Below are 17,770 nucleotides of genomic sequence, written 5' to 3' on the forward strand. Positions count from 1 at the left end.
CCCCAGGAAGGTAACCCTGGTTCAACTGGGGGAGCATTGGCTGAAAGTGGATGCCCACGACAATGGCCTTCCACTCATTCATTCATTCAATCGGATTTATTAAGCACTTACTGTGTGCAGAGCACTGTACTAAGTGCTTGGGAAGTACAAGTCGGCAACATATAGAGACGGTCCTTAACCGACACTGGGCTCACAGTCTAGAAGGGGGAGACAGACAACAAGACAAAACATGTGGACAGGTGCTGTCATCAGAATAAATAAAAATTAAAGTAGATGCACATCATTAACAAAATAAATAGTAAATATGTACAAGTAAAATAGATTAATGACCCAATGAACTCTCTGTGACCCCACTCGTGTCCTCAGATGACCCCATGAACTCTCTGTGACCCCATTTGTGTCCTCAGACGACCCCACTTTCACTTATGAAATCGGGAAAAATTTCAGAAACCCCTTTAATGTCTCATTTGACCTCAAATGACCCAATGAACTCTCCGTGACCCCACTCGTGTCCTCAGATGACCCCATCAACTCCCCGTGACCCCATTTGTGTCCTCAGATGACCCCACTTTCACTTACGAAATCGGAAAAAAATTTCAGAAACCCCTTTAATGTCCCATTTGACCTCAAATGACCCAATGAACTCTCCGTGACCCCACTCGTGTCCTCAGATGACCCCGTGAACTCTCCGTGACCCCCATTTGTGTCCTCAGACGACCCCACTTTCACTTACGAAATTGGGAAAAAATTTCAGAAACCCGTTTAATGTCCCGTTTGACCTCAAATAACCCAGTGAACTCTCCATGACCCCACTCGTGTCCTCAGATGACCCCATGAACTCTCCATGACCCCCATTTGTGTCCTCAGACGACCCCACTTTCACTTACGAAATTGGGAAAAAATTTCAGAAACCCGTTTAATGTCCCGTTTGACCTCAAATAACCCAGTGAACTCTCCATGACCCCACTCGTGTCCTCAGATGACCCCGTGAACTCTCCGTGACCCCATTTGTGTCCTCAGACGACCCCACTTTCACTTACGAAATCGGGAAAAATTTCAGAAACCAGTTTGATGTCCCATTTGACCTCAAATGACCCACTGAACTCTCCGTGACCCCACTCGTGTCCTCAGATGACCCCATGAACTCTCCGTGACCCCATTTGTGTCCTTGGGTGACCCCACTTATGAATTTGGGAACATTTTCAGAAAGCAACAGCGTTCCTTCTCGGCCAGGGCCGGGTGCCCACTTGGGTGCCTGCCGGGTGGGACAGGGGTCGGCCTCCGGGGATGCCTCCCTGCTTTCCCCACACACCGTAGGGCTCTAGGCCTCAGTTTCCCTACCTGGGCAGACCGGGGTCATGACCCCCCACCCCCTCAGGCGGGGTAGGGGTCATGGCTCGGACCCCCGAGCCACCCCCAACTCACCAACTGCCGGCGGAGGAGCCACAGCAGGAGCAGAACTGGTTCACAAGACACCGGGCATCATTTTTCAGAGCTGGTTTCTCCGGAGGCATCGCGCATCAGAGAGCCATCACGGGTTTTTCCGGGATTCTCGCCGCTCCTTAGAAAGCAAAGCTCATTATGGGCAGGGAATGTATCTGTTTGTTGTTGTATTATACTCTCCCAGGCGCTTAGTTCAGCGCTTTGCAGACAGTAAGCGCTCAGTAAATAGGATGGCATGAATGAATGAAGCAGCGTGGCACATGCCTGGGAGTCTAAGGACTTTTTCTTTTAGTGATATTTGCTAAGCGCTTGCTATGTGCCAGACACTGTACTAAGTGCTGGGGAGATCCAAGATAATCAGGCTAGACACAATCCCTGTCCTGCATGGGGCTTACAGTCTTAATCTCCATTTTACGGATGAGGTAACTGAGGCCCAGAGAAGTCAAGTGTCTGTAAGCTCGTTGTTGGGTAGGGACTGTATATGTTGCCAACTTGTACTTCCCAAGCGCTTAGTACAGTGCTCTGCACACTGTAAGCGCTAAATAAATATAATTGAATGAATGAAAGTGGCTCTGCCACTTAATTTTTCTGCACCTCCATTTCCTCAACTGTAAAATAGGGATTTAATACCCGTTCTCCTCCCTACTCACACTGTGAGCCCCGTGTGAGCCTGGAACTGTTTCTGACCTAATAAACTTGTATCTACCCCAGTATTTTAAAAAGTCCTGGGCACATAGTAAGTGCTTAACAAATACCATTTTGAAAAAACAAAAACAAGCTTGTTTTATAAAGATTCACTTTCCGTGCTGGGAACCATTCGCAATTTACAGTGAGAACAAACCAGTGCTTAACTTTAGACAAGTATTGCTGAATTTGGGCATTATGCCGTGTATTTTTTGGTTATTAAACATAACCAAGGATTTTAGCAGGGAAGAAAATGCTTATCGCATGGAAGCAGAGGTATGTAATAATAATAATAATAATGGCATTTATTAAGCGCTTACTATGTGCAAAGCACTGTTCTAAGCGCTGGGGAGGTTACAAAGCGATGGGGTTGTCCCACGAGGGGCTCACAGTCTTCATCCCCATTTTACAGATGAGGGAATGAGGCCCAGAGAAGTGAAGTGACTTGCCCAAGGTCACACAGCTGACAATTGGAGGAGCCGGGATTTGAACCCATGACCTCTGACTCCAAAGCCCGGGCTCTTCCCACTGAGCCACGCTGCTTCTCTGTTCATCACCTTGAGTAATTTGAAACGGTGTTACTTGGCTCACGCTGGAAGCGAAAATAGGCAAGTCTTTTCCGAAACCTGAAATTTGAAATGGAAAGGTTACGTCTAAAGTGCAAGAAATATATATGTAAAAAATCTGGGCGCTTAAAAAAAAAAATCAGTCGAGATTTAATAGGGAGGAGAGAGGGAAAAGAGAAGGTTGGGAGAGGGTAAAGGAGAAGAGAGAAGGGTTTTGAAGTGGTAGAATCAAAAAAGCAGGAGGAAAAGAGCCCATTGCAACCTGAAGAAAATAATAGCAGTAGTCTCTTGTGGTAAGGTGAAAAGGCAAGAATGGAAAGTTCTTAGGAGGATTCTGTAACATATCCTTTTGATTTCAGAGAATTATTTTTGGTCTAAGAGGCCATTTGCCTGTCACTAGAGTAATAGTAACGGTAGTATTTATTCAGTCACTCAGTCAGCTGTATTTATTGAGTGCTTACTGTGTGCAGGGCACCGAAGAGAGCAGGTCGGGAAGCAGCAAGCGAAGGCAGCGGGTCCAGTTGGGTTGTGAAGGAAGAGATCCTGAAAGAGAGAGAGAGCACAAAAGCCACATGGCCGAAAATTCCTCCTCCCTCTTTCCCATTAGGCGGGTTGGTGGGCCATGGGAGGGTTGACAGGGATGGCAAAGAAGAAGAATGTGCCCGCCACCAACAGCTCAGCGATGATGGGAAGTTAAGAATAATGGTCAATAATATTGTCAAGAATAATTGACAATAATGGTTTGTCAAGTGCTTACTATGTGCTAAGCAGCGTGGCCTAGGGGATGATAATAATAACTGAGGTGCCTCAGTTCCCTCATCTGTAAAATGGGGATTAAGACTGTGAGCCCCCTGTGGGATAACCTGATGGCCTTTGTAACCTCCCCAGGGCTTAGAACAGTGCACATAGTAAGCGCTTAATAAATGCCATTACTATTATTATTATTAGGGAGATCTGCCCTCCTATAACCCCTTAAAGATTCTTCAAGGCTCCGCAGCCCCATGAAGGACGGCGGGGACTTCCATTTCAGCCGCAGAGCCAATCGTATTTCTGAAGCACTTACCGTGTGCAGAGTGCAATCCCAACAAGAGTTCGGTGGACACATTCCTTGCCCACAACCTAGAGGATGAGCAACTCTGGCCCAACCCAAAACTTCCAGGGGTAAGCGCTTAATAAATGCCATTATTATTATTATTATTATTAGGGAGATCTGCCCTCCTATAACCCCTTAAAGATTCTTCAAGGCTCCGCAGCCCCATGAAGGACGGCGGGGACTTCCATTTCAGCCGCACAGCCAATCGTATTTCTGGAGCACTTACCGTGTGCAGAGTTCGTGGACACGTTCCTTGCCCACAAGCTAGAGGATGAGCAACCCTGGCCCAACCTGAAACTTCCAGGGGTGTGTAAACACCGGTCAGAACAACCTCCGGCCCGAGCCCGGAGTCATAATTGACGCAGAATCCCGACAGGGGCAGCCAGTCCGTTTGAAGCATCCACAGACAAACCAGCGGCCTCCTCTCTCGGGTCCAGTCCCACCCTAAGAGGCATTGAGATCTTGGGGGACGATTTGAAGCCATGTGGCTTAGCAGAAAGAGCACAGTTTGGGGAGTCAGAGGACGTGGGTTCTAATCCCAGCACCGCCACTTGTCTGCCGCGTGACGTTGGGTAAGTCACTTAACTTCTCTGGGCTTCAGTTACCTCATCTGTAAACCAGGGATTAAAACTGAGCGCCCCACATGGGACAACCTGATCACCTTGTAAAAATAATAATAATAATGATAGCATTTGTTAAGCGCTTACTATGTGCAAAGCACCGTTCTAAGCGCTGGGGGAATACAAGGTGATCAGGTTGTCCCATGTCGGGGTCACAATCTGAATCCCCATTTTACAGATGAGGTAGGTGAGGCTCAGAGAAGTGAGTTGCCCGAGGTCACACAGCAGACATGTGGCAGAGCCGGGATTCGAACCCATGACCTCTGACTCCCAAGCCCGGGCTCTCGCCCCAGAGCTTACAGCAGGGCTTGACACACAGTAAGGGCTTAAATACCATCATTATTTTTCTTTTAGAGTGGCTTAGTGAAATAGCACGGACCTGGAATCTCATTCCCGCTCATCTATCTGTACAATGGGGATTAAATCCCACTCCCTCCTGCCTAGACGGTGAGCTCAACATGGGATGGGGATTGTGTCCAACCTGGCAACTTTATATCTACCCCGGCGATTAAACTCCTCTAGACTGTAAGCTCAATGTGGGCAGGGAATGTGTCTCTTTATCGTTGCATTGTGCTCTTCGAAGCACTTAGTACAGTGCTCCGCACACAGTAAGCACTCAATAAATGCAATTGGATGAACGCTTGGCACATAGTGCTCAAGAGGCAACAAAAACCAAACCAAATTGTCAGCTCCAACCCTGCTGCGGGAATCTGGGCAAGTCATTTCTCTGTGCCCGCTTCCTCGTGTATAATGGGGATTTAATACCTGTTTTCCTTAATGTGAACTCTGGTTGGGCGGGGATTGCGTCCAACCTTAATACCTCATCTCTACCCCAGTGCTCTGAGTGCTTGAGTCAGTCAGCTGTATTTACTGAGTGCTTACTGTGTGCAGGGCACCAAAGAGAGCAGGTTGGGAGGTAGCAAGCGAAGGCAGCTGGTCCAGATGGGTTGTGAAGGAAGAGATCCTGAAAGAGAGAGAGCACAAAAGCCACATGGCCGAAAATTCCTCCTCCCTCTTTTCCAACCTGCTCTCTTCGGTGCCCTGCGCACAGTAAGCACTCAATAAATACAGCTGACTGAGTGACTCAAGCACTCAGAGCACTGGGGTAGAGATGAGGTATTAAGGTTGGACGCAATCCCCGCCCAAACAGGGTTCACATTAAGGAAAACAGGTATTAAATCCCCATTATACACATGAGGAAACGGGCACAGAGAAATGACTTGCCCAGATTCCCGCAGCAGGGTTGGAGCTGACAATTTGGTTTGGTTTCTCTACACACCCATCCCTCAACTTCTCCTCCATCCAAACAGCTACTCCCCTGATCCAAGTTCTCATCTCCCAGTTAAATTCACCGCATCTATCTTCCCCGCTTCCTCCCTCTCCGCTCACTCTCCAGACTGGACCAAATTCCTGAAATGTTTTTTCTGGTCACCGCTTTCCTCTCCTCAGCCTCCACGAGCTACACACTCCACATCGAGCAAACCTCAGCCCTCCTTCTTCATTCACTTCTCCCTCATCCTGAGGAAACCCTCTCATTGATTCATGGCCTCCCCGCCCCACTACCTGCAATTCTGCTAAACCTTGTATTCCCCCTTTTTTAATGGTATTTAAGCACTTACTAGGTGGAAGGAACTCTTCTGAACACTGGAGTACATATAACACGAGGTAATCGGGTTGGACCCAGTCCGTGTCCCATGTGGGGCTCACAGTCTTAATGCCAGTTTTACAGAGGAGGTAACTGAGGCACAGGGAAGTTAAGTGATGTACCTAAATTCACACGGCAGAGCCAGGACTAGAACCCATGTATTTCTGACTCTCACGCCCATATTCTATTCACACTGCATCTTCAAAGTCTTTCTGAAATCCCACACCTCCTGATTAATTGTCTGCTCTCCCCACATCAGTGCTTAGAACAGTGCTTTGCACATAGTAAGCGCTTAATAAATGCCATTAAAAAAAAAAACCTTCCCATCACTACCTCGGCACTCCCGTCCATATCAATTTGCAAACTATTTAAGGACTTATTTACTCACTCATCCGTCGTTCTATTCTTTTCCCTTCCTTACTGTCATAAAAAAATTGTTGGGAGGGGAAAAAAAAAATAAGTTCAAATCCACAGCTTTCACTACTAAATTGATATACTTAAATGTGGAAAATGCAGTCAGCAGAACACATTCTAGCCTGGTATTTTGCTTTGGAATCCTCTCCGAAATAGCCACGACACTGAATCACAAGAAAAAGCACACCGTCACTATTTATAGAAGCTATGAAAATCAAATGAAACTAGTTTTAGGAGCTCATAATCAGATACATACGGACATAAACACACATATCTGCCCACATATAAAGACAACTTTTTTAAAATCAATAATACATAAGAAGAGGAAACAGAAAGGAGGCATTGTGAAATAGCTTAGAAAAACAAGTTTTCTATTTATTTAAAAATAAGTTTGTAGTTACTACATTGCAGTGACAATAATTCTTACACATACATTCTAATTTGTATAAAAGGATTCAAAGAATTATGCATCAAAACTAACATAGAAAGTGTCCACATAACAGTAAAGTCCAATCAATATGTACAAAAAACAAAGGGCACTGTTATCCTGATGTGTGATACTGCAGGTTAACACAATAGAACTCCAGGTTTCCAGAGGAAAAAAAGCTCGATAAAGCTAAAGAATTATTTTCTTTTCAAACTGTATGTTATTCATTACATACACCAGATTTATTGGAGTTTAACATTGTATTCTGTACAAAATAAGCAGAACTTTCATTCTGAAAATGTGTCAGTTTTAAAATCAACCCTCTAGATCGCTTTCTTAAAATTGAGCTACATTCTACGTGTCTAAAGTCGCAAGTGACAGGATTTAATTGTTTTCTAAAAGATCTGAAAGACACCTGTCTCGGTTCGCTGTTTCAATACGGTTCAAAAGGGTAACTGTTTTTTTCATCTCATTCTACAGTGTCATACCTGTTTAAGTCAACATGCACAACTTTGAAAACAAAGCCCGAGTGCTTTGGAGATTTGGAGGCAGGGGTACCAAGTGGGTGTCGAGAGATTTACTTCTGTCATTTCCAATCGTCATCTTTCAAATTTCACCCTTCACACTATCCTCTCCCCCACCCCCAAACGTCATGTATTTGGTCTGTGCCACAAGGGTTAATTTCCTGATGTGTTTTTATCTGCATGGAAAAGAATTCAAGCAGAGCAAACGAAAAAGCAAAAAGCAAAAAAAGAAAAAAAGTTGAACCATTAGCGCTCTCCTCAGCTTGTACTCATAAACCTTATTTTATTGCAATGGGTACAAGTTCAATTCCCAGACCTCCGGAGCTAGTCTCACGATAGCAGACCGTGATACTCTTTCAATGCAAAATAAACGTTTTCAGGGTTTGGGTCTCTCAGCGTTTCGACTATTTATAAACCAAACCAAACCATCTTCCTAGAAAAGGAAGAAAAATGCCAAGAGGAAGACTTTTCCGTCTGAAAGGCCTTCCGGGATTCGGGGGCAAATCCGCAGAGGAAAAAGATTCTCCTACGATCATGCATATAAATTGTACAGACACAAACTTACACAGAAACTCCGAGGGAAACCGTCAGTCCTTCGACCATCTGACTACCCGGGCGCCTGCGGCTCATCAGTTACAAGAGACTGCAGGAAAATATGACAAAATATAAAACGATTTTAACCTTCTCCCCTCCACCAGGTTGCCATCCTCAGCAAACCAGACCGCTTGCAGCTGAAGTCTGAGTGGGGAGGGAAGGAGGGAGGGATCAGTAAAAACCGAGTGGCCGGGAACGGAAGGCAAGCGACCGCAATCTGTTGGCGGGATGGGTGGGTCTGGACCAAGTCCCCATCACGTGGGCACCGGGAGCTGACCCGGAACAAGCCAAATGTGGAATTGGGACGTTTTTCCCGGCCACGACGGAAGGCCAACAGGCCACTCCTAGTTACCGCCCGCCGTACGAGCCCTTGGCATCCAATCTCTGCCTTTCGCACAGTCCGCTTCCTCGGCTTCTATTCAGGCCAAGGAACGTCCTAAACGATCCCACGAAACGTATACGGCCGAAGGCTTTTGGGTAGGGAGGAACCACACATCAGGGGAACGGAAACATCGCTTCTTCGGCTGTACAGAGCGGTAGAACGGAAGAAAAAAAAATCTAGGTAACCCCTGGTTCGTCCATCTAAGCAGAAAACAATTCAATTCCCCATGATTCCGGTACAGTTGGAAAGCCGCTGCTACCGAGATGGTGGGAGACTGCAACTGGACTGTGAAACGTGTTTTGGGGGCCTTTAGCGTTATCACACTGTGACTTCCTTTCTAGCGAATTAGAAAACGCATAGATGACTTTACACACGAACGGAGCAAGCTAGTTTCTGAAATTCTTCCACCAAATGAGATCACTTTTATTGCTCAGACGGACTAAGACAAAAGAAACCAAAACAACTGCTCGTCTTTTTGGGTTTCGGCACCTGCGCCCGAAGGAAAATTCAAAACAGACAAAAATACGGCGATGACTTGAATAGCCGCCAACTGTCGGCCGCACGCTTTGAATCAAAAATGATACGAATGCCACATTTCAATGAATCTGGCGCTACTCGTTTAAACGGGCGTTCCACTGAAAATCGGATCTAAACGACTCTGGGTGTGAGACCAGAGTTAGACAGTGTTTGCATGAAGGGAATGATACAGGTTTATCTGTTGCAGTCCAGACCTTAAATACTTAACTCTTCAGTTTCTGAGTTTGCCCACTTACTGAAATGATCCTAAGACCACACGGGAGGTTCTTTCTGTGTATACGTACGGTTATCGTGGATTTATATCCCATTTTTTGTAGGGGCTGGGGCTCAGGAGATGTATTCTATCATTTTTTTCTTGCAGGTAGCATCAGGAAATTGACCATTTAAAACGAGCTACAAAAGCCTTATAGATGGATTAATGGCAAATTTCAACATTTTGACACAACTCTGTCCCAAGTTTACTGTCAACCCATCTCTCACTTTTGCATTATGAATAGTTTTTTTAAAAAGTTGCAAACTTTGCTAAAATAAAGAAACCGGAAAATGCCAGACCGTTTCTATTTTCCAACTGCAAGATTCCCAGCAATCCAGTCAAGAACTGGAACAGGGTTTACTTAATTTTCCACAAACATTTTGTACAAATATAGCTGCAAATTTCATCTAAAAACACGAAATGTTTCAGTTACTGGGGGGGTTTCCACCCCCCGCCCCCCCAATAACCAATCTACGCTACCTAATATTTCCCATAATCAGTATGTGCAAAGAAATAGCCTATGCGATTGAATTTGGCAATGTTCAATTTCGACACCTTTATTCTCTGATATCTGGGTCACTGCAATGGCACAACTCCCTTCCCTACGCCGTCCGCCCCAAAATGTAGCATCTGAAAGTTTGGGTTACATTTTTGCACCATAAAGTTCCTCAGAAAATACTACATCCTGTAATATTGAGAATTTTCCAAATGGGACAATACGTTTCCAACAAGAAAAATGGTATTTTTAAATTGGTTTAAGGTATAAAATAACTACAGTAAATGTACCATAAACAAATAAATAACTGCTTTTCTTTTCCATAGCAGTACATATAGCAATACATTCCCCTAAGTCATATAGTTATCATTTACAATAGACAACTTAATTTTACTAAAGATGCAAAAAACAACAGAATACAAGGCACAATCATTACATGGAATTTTTTTTCTTTAGGGTGTATGTTGACTTATGTCAGCGTGATAGGGTTACCGTAAAAAGTGCAGAAAAAACACAATGTGCAATGAGACCACTGTATAAAACATGATTGCATAAAAAGTGATTTGGCCTATTTTAAACTTTAATCATTGAAAATAACCAATCTTCCCCTTAAAATTAAACTATAAAGTATGACATTTTTAAATTATTTTTTTTTTATCCTAGTGCTAGCTAAAAAATCCTGAAAAAAGAATTTATACCTGGGTAATATTGAATAGGTGTACGTTTGTGTGTGCGCGTGTGCATACATAAATAGCCACTTATTTATCTACACACATACACACACACCTACACCTACACACGGATACATTTCTTGGTAAGTCATTTTAGTCTATTAAACATGTCTAAAGTTATAGAAATGACAAGAATCCAGATCGCCAAGTAAACATCAAATCCCATCCTTCCTGTAATTTCCTTGAATCCTTTAACCACTTCAACGTTTCGTCTAAAACATCTCTGTCAAAGGACCCCACCAGTGCATTACTTTTTCTACTCCAAGTACCAAAAGAGGATACATTTCAGTACAAATCATAATCACTTGCTATTCAGAATAATATACAGCTTTTTTTTCCATCATTGAAAACCGTAGGCTGTATCGACAGTCAGAAACGTGGGTTTTCCACTGCACTGATTCTCAGTCTTTGGCACAACAGAGATTGAGTGATTGATACAAGAATCAAGGTCTGAAAAATTAGACATTAGTCAAACGTTTTCCAATGTGGATATATTTTCTTTTTTTTTCTTTTCTTTCTTTTTTGCCAGTACATTTTTCTCTATGTTTGACAGAACTGGGGGAAAAAAGCAGGAGCCTGTCCTACTAAGCTTCGAGGGCGGATGGAGCAGGTCCACCGTCACTGACACGAAGATTTGTCGGATCAGCCAAGTTTGGTCATTTTAGATTCATCCTTACTGGGAACACAATTCTTAATTTCCTGTCACTCTGCCACATCTGTCTTCCTGGGAGACATGACTTTCTAGAATCAATAAAAATGTACCTTGCGTGGTCAAAAATAAACTTCCATCGTGACATGAAAAGTTCAATCACTTTAAAACAATTGGAAATATTTTGCACTTCGAGAGTGCGGCTGAGCTCTCTTGCCCATAAATCGGTCTGGAATTGCTTCAACTGGTTTTGACCTGGGAACAAAAGGACTGTTGAAATGCGTAACCTATCGAGGGCAATAAATAGCGAACATTTAAAATATATATTTATTCCAAGGAAATGTTCTCTGAAGTTTTTGTTTTTGTGGTTTTTTGTCGGGTTTTTTTTTTTTTTTTTTGCAAACTCCCTCTCAAATCAGAACACACTTTCTTAATCCACAATAGCAGCAAGGAAGTAGAATGCATAATTCTACTCATTCCTTAACTGTACCTGCTTTAGAGCTCTGAAGCCGAGCGTTTGGTACGCATCACCAGCCGATTAAATTAGCTTTCGCTTTCTCAGTCAACTTCCGAACCCGGCCTCTGCTGGATGTTCCAAAAGTCAAAGAGGTGTCTTCGAACAATAGCTGCCGCTGCTCCTCCTCGGAGTCGTCTTCGTTGTAAAAGGCTGTCCTCCGACCCTGGTTTCTAGTTCTCATGTGCGGTTCGGAATCTCTGAGTTCCTCAGACCCTCCTCCTCCTCCTCCTCCTTCTTCCCCTCCTTCTCCCCCCCGCCCCACCTTCCTCCTCATCCAGAGGTTCATCCATCTTTTTTCGATTGCTTCTTCTGAGCATCTTCACGCGTTTGGTCCCCGCCAGGTTTGGGTCCGGCGGCCGGGCCTGTATCTTTCTCTTGGGCTTCCTTCCCCCGCGGCCCTTTCTCTGCAACGAGTCTTCCTTGACCGCGTTGGTTTCCGGGAGGAAGCCACCGGCGGACGGGGCCGGGCCCTCGTCGCCGGCCGCGTCCCGGCGGGCCGGGGCGGCGTCTCGCTCCGGGTTCTCCTGTTTCACGCACTGGAGCTTTTTGGGCTTCCGTCCCCTCTTCTTGGGCACGACCTCCCCGCCGCCGGTACTGACCTCTACCTTGGGTTTACGGCCGGGGCCCCTTTTGACCGCGAGCTTCGACGGTTGCCCTCCGTGTCCGTTGATCTGAACGCTGCTCGGCGCCAGGGCGTTTCTCTTGCAGTCTGCTGCAAAGGGACAATGCCGGGTGACGGGCGTTAGAAAAGGTTTAAAGGAGGGATTTGCAGTCTGGTGGCACCGTTACTCTCCCTAAGCAATGCAACTTTCCCATTTTAGGCCATCTGTAGCCCGTCTGGACTTTTTTAGACTGTGAGCCCACTGCTGGGTAGGGACTGTCTCTATATGTTGCCAATTTGTACTTCCCAAGCGCTTAGTACAGTGCTCTGCACATAGTAAGCGCTCAATAAATACGATTGATGATGACTTGGACGGGGGGCATAAAAACAACAACCACATAGACCCCACTGCTTTCTGCCATAATTGTCTTAGAACAGCGCTTGGTACGGTGCCTGGCTTAATTTTAATTACGGAGGAGCAGTGTGGCCTAGTGGAAAGAGTGTGGCCTGAGAGTCAGAAGGGCCTAGGTTCTAATCCCGGCTCCGCCATTTGTCTGCTGTGTGACTCTGGGCAAGTCACCTCACTTCTCTGGCCCTCAGTGACCTCATCCCTAAAATGGGGATTAAGACTCGGAGCCCGATGTGGGACAGGGACCATGTCCACCTTGATTAGCTTTTACCTAACTCTTAACAAATATCAATAAATAGAAAAAAAAAAACCCAAACAAACCACTTACCTTGTTGAGCTACTGTGGGTGATTTGATAACAGACGATTTTGTGAGCGTGGATGTTTTCATTTTCCGTTTAATTGGCTTCTCTTTCTCCACACTTTCTCCCGCGGAGTTATTCCTCGTGCTGTGACCCAAACTGGACTGGCCAGGGCTCGATGGAGAATTCAAGTTTCTGGAATGTTTCGAAGAGTTCTCCGGGGCTGGAACACAAGGAAAACATGGTATCAGACACCAATTCTAGGCTGTGCTCACAGATTCATTCTCATATCCATTCTCTCTCTCTCTCCTTGAAGACGTCCCTTCCTCTGCAGTTCACTGATATAATAATGACAGGAGCAGTCACTGACTTTTGTATCGTACACAACAGGCCTGCACACGAGAAGCAGCACGGCATCGTGGCTTAGAGCCCAGGCCTGGGAAGCAGAAGGTCATGGGTTCTAATCCCGGCTCTGCCACTTGTCTGCTTGGTGACCCCGGGTGAGTCACTTCACTTCTCTGGGCCTCGGTTACCTCATCTGGAAAATGGGGATTACGACTGTGAGCCTCACGTGAGTCAGGGACTGTGTCCAACCCTGATTACCTTGGACCCGGTGCTTAGAACAGTGCCTGGCACGTAGTAAGCGCTTAACAAGTGCCATCATTATTATTACCCGGCCTAACGAACTCTGGGCTCTTGGTAGAGAAAACGCACTTGTCTTTCCCAGAGAGGATTTCAGCCCCAAAAGGACGTCCTGATTTTCAGCAGGACTGTAAGATCCTCGTGGGCAGGGAACGTGTCTTCCAACTCCGTTGCGCTGTACAGTACCAAGCGCTCCGTCACGGCGTAACCCAGAAACCTCTAGACTGGCAGCTCACTGTGGGCAGGGAATGCCACTGCTCTCCTGAGCACCTAGCACAGTGCCCACAGTAAGCACTCACTAAACAGGGTCGAAGGAACGGACGAATGAACGAAACCTGTTTTCCCCGGAGCTGCCGGAGGGTTCTGTTTCAAAACCGGGGGCTTGAAGGCCGACGAAGTGGAGGGCTGCTCGGTGAGGGGGGCGTCCGTCGTCGCCGTCGTCCCCCCTCTGCTGCTCCTGGTCCGCACCAGGGGACTGGACTCGGCGGTTCGTCCGTTGGTCTGGGCCGCCGGGCACCGCGGGGCCACCGAGCGGGACGGCGGGCAGGGCGGAGGGGTGGTGGGCGCTTCTGCTTTGGGCTGAGGTTTGAACAGCTTCTTCTTCCTTTCGGGGCTGCAAGAGTCCAACGCGAGAGCGGTCACGGGGACGGAGCGCGCGGACCCTCCTCCTCCGGGGGGGGTGAGTACAAAGCGCACGACACTTCTAGAAGTCAAAACGTTGGCATCGAATGAGAGATGTTAAAAATAAAAATGCGACGTTTGTAGTGGATTTCATGTAGTTGTGAGCCTCTGGGAAGTGAATCTTTAGTGAAGGACCACTGTCGATGCTATAGTTATATGAAGGAAAGCATGACGCCACCACTATCCTAATAATGCTATTTTACTGGACATGTTTAGCAGTTATTTGAATTTTTAAGCACTTACACTAGGAAAGCTTTAGTTAAAGTTTAAAAATCCTCCACATCATAGGGACTTGAATGTCAAATATATCATTCTGCAATATAGGGAATAGTAAAGGAAGCATTAAAAAACACCACGCCAAGTTTGACTGTTTAGATACGTTCAACTCACAAATCATTTCGGGCTTGGTCTACGACAGAAATCCCATACCTCGAGGCGGCGCTACTGGAAACGGAGCTGCTTCTGTTTCTTTTCTTCCTTCGCTTCGTTATCGTGTTTCTTTTATGGAAACGGAGAGCAGACTTGTAATCCGATAAAACCGAACTGATATGCTCTTCGAAGAACGCCGAAAGCCGTAAACTCATGCTGTAGATCTACGGGAGAAGAAATTACTCGGCGGTGAAGAAAAGTATGGGTCAGAGGGGCCATTTTCTGGGTAAATCTCCCGGTGAAGAATCGCCTAAGTTCCATTTGTTGATAGAGATCGCTTTCAGGAAAAGGATCAGATACATCTCCTCCCATCCACGACAGACCTCTGCAGTTAAATCTACAAGCTTTACGACTCTACTTATCAAGCTGTACTCTTCTGAATTTTGAAGGGCGGGTAAATTCATACTCTTAGTACGCTCCTTCCCGGAGGAGGTTAAGCTAGAAAGACACAGGAGTCTCTGGAAGACTCCTTAATATGCAGCAATGCACTAACCTGCTGAATCTAGACTGCGGGCAGGGAATGCGTATATCGACTCTACTGTTCTCTAGTTTGGTGCTCAGCACATAGTCAGCGCCCAAGAAATACTGCCGAATGAATGACTGATCTGAGTTAAAGTTCCTTTCAAAAGGGCCTTCTGGTAGGTAAGATACCCAATTCCCTACTCTGTTTCCAGAAACTTCCCCATGCAAGAGCTGCACAGTTAAGTTCTCAAATGTCAGAGATAAATACAAGCAATGACATTTTTTCCTAATCTTTATTCCTGTTACTCCCAGGGAATTGTCCCTGGGTAAGGAAGCTACAAGCCCATAAGCTGTTTCCAACCACTGAATTCTGTTTTTAAATTTAAATGCCTGGAACAAACATTTTATCTTGCTTTACTTCTCTCCCCAGGTCCCCGGGTATTTACAGGTAAATGACTGAGAAAAACATAGATAAATCCATACCCTTGATCTTTTGCTGGGTGTGTACGCTTTGGAATTGCTGAAAATAAGCCTGACATCTTTACACAGTTCCATTGGGGACTCGTAATTTCCAGCCTCCAGCGTTTCCCGGACAGTAGCAAAATCCATTGGAGTGTCAATGATGTCTCTGTAATCCTTTAGGAAGAAAGTAATTCACGCTATGTGTCGGGAACAGTAAAAGCTCAAAATGGAAAAGACATTCGCCAAAAGAAAGAGAGTTTTCGGGAAAATGGGAAAAAAACATGACTTTTAGGATAAGAAATCCCAGTACTTACTAAGTGCTTACTATGTATCAAGTCTTTATACGTAGTACTGCGTGCTAAGTCTATTACATAGTGCTAAGTATGACACACTAAGCGTACTAAATGCTTACCGTACACTAACTTGCTAGAGTGCACCTGTGATACTCTGGATCTGAGACAGTCCCTGTTCCCAAGCTAAGATGAAGGGCGAGCAGGGTGGTTCACACAGTATCGAAAAATGTATTTATTCAGAAAGATACGTACTGGGTATTCAAGGAGGTCCACTGGTTGGCGGAAAGGTTCGGAGTCTTCACACTGAAATATGAGGTTTAACAATTCCTGGCATTGTCTCTTCCAAGCCTGGACGTCATAGGACTGAGCTCGGTTACGCAATCGTCTCCGGGGTTGATGGTCCTGAAACGGCCGTCAGAACGGTATTTGTTACATGCTTACTATGTACCGGGCACTGTACTAAGCGCTGCGGTAGATCCACAATAGCCAGGTTGGTCATAGTCCCTGCCCCGTGTGGGGCTCACAGTCTTAATCCCCATTTGACAGATGAGGTAACTGAGGCACAGAGAAGTCATGTGACTTGCCCAAGGTCACACAGCAGACAAGTGGCGGAGCACGGAATTAGAACCCATGACCTCAAATTATGTTTCCAAGTGTTTTCTTGGTGTCAAATTATTGGGCTGGAGGCGCTGCCCTGACTCTTTTCGAACAGAATTTAAGGTGTAAAAAAATTGAAGGTGGCCAGAGAACAATATTTGAAAGCACGAACTAGAGAATCCAAAACTAAAAGCCTCTAGGAACACGCGCTAATAGATACATTGGATATTTTTTAAGTGGACATGCACTAGGCCAGTCGGGAAGGCTTTTCATTTCACGCCACTGCCTCGTTGGGCGAAAGAGATTGCAGATCAAATCCCTGAAGCAAAGTAATAAAAAATATATATATATTACCTTCCTCTTCCTGGTGGAGGTTCCTGGGATATCAGCATCTTTCTCTTCTTCCTTTGAAGCAAGAATGCATGCGTTTTATAAAACGTTCGCTGGTGATGGGTCTCTGTCTAGCTTACACATTCCCCGAACACAGCAATGGGGAAGACACTAAGGAATGCCATGCTGTAGTCAGAGGTGCCAGTTCCATCGGGCAAGAGGGAGCCCTCGCCCGCTTGGGATTGTCACAGAGTTGAGGGGTAGCATTCGCTGTGCACCCACAACCTTTTGGGAAGCCAAAGCTCATCTGCTCTGCCTGTTGAGACTGGGAAAGGGCCAGAAATGGAGCTAAAAAGGCAGCTCGGCCCGGCCCGGTCGGGCTCCCCCGCCGTTTTCTCAGTCTAGAGACTCCTCTCTCCTCTAATACTGGAACCCGGTTAAAGTGAGTCACGACCCCTCCCCACTCGTCAGGCTGGGAATTGTTCTACCTCAAGACCGTCAGCTAGAATTTGTCCGTTATACTGTCCTCTCCCAAGCGCTTAGTACACTGCTCTGCAAGTAGTAAGCACTCAATAAACAAACCAATGACTGACTAAGGACCTCTACGAACTGATTCGCAAATGGATAACAGAACACGACCCACTTGTGAAGAAGACTTAGGTCCCAGGCCCGTTAGTCTTCTTCCCCGCAACACTAGTAGATATTTTTGTAAATACAGTGAGAGCATTTTTGACCCTAAGAACATCAGATTACCTCCGAGTCAGACAGTACTTTCTTCTTCATCGCATTGTAGACCGGAATTATGTTGTAACAAGTCTGATCCCTAGACAACGAGAGATAATGACATTGGAAACAGAGAAGAAAGCGGCAGCTTTTCAGAGCTATCAAAACGTTTTCAGGAATCATTCATTGTATTTCGAGGAGCAGGTATGACTTGGTCTTCTAAACGGCTGCTTGAGAAGACACTGAATGGCTGTCGTTTGACAGAG

At 45.7% G+C, this 17,770-nt stretch overlaps 1 protein-coding gene across 1 annotated transcript in view; it reads right to left on the minus strand.

Annotated features, from left to right (window-relative positions):
- Positions 1-6,825: 6,825 nt before the first annotated feature.
- LOC119940578 (pleckstrin homology domain interacting protein) overlaps positions 6,826-17,770 on the minus strand; it is a 105,502-nt gene continuing 94,557 nt past the window's right edge. The window contains 9 exon segments of the mRNA XM_038760744.1: positions 6,826-11,828; positions 11,830-12,287; positions 12,914-13,108; positions 13,863-14,140; positions 14,638-14,801; positions 15,583-15,735; positions 16,107-16,256; positions 16,806-16,856; positions 17,535-17,604. Coding sequence (XP_038616672.1) covers positions 11,586-11,828; positions 11,830-12,287; positions 12,914-13,108; positions 13,863-14,140; positions 14,638-14,801; positions 15,583-15,735; positions 16,107-16,256; positions 16,806-16,856; positions 17,535-17,604 — 1,762 coding nt within the window. The 3' untranslated portion in view covers positions 6,826-11,585.

The sequence above is a fragment of the Tachyglossus aculeatus genome, chromosome 19, assembly GCF_015852505.1.
Source record: "Tachyglossus aculeatus isolate mTacAcu1 chromosome 19, mTacAcu1.pri, whole genome shotgun sequence".
NCBI classification, from domain to species: domain Eukaryota; kingdom Metazoa; phylum Chordata; class Mammalia; order Monotremata; family Tachyglossidae; genus Tachyglossus; species Tachyglossus aculeatus.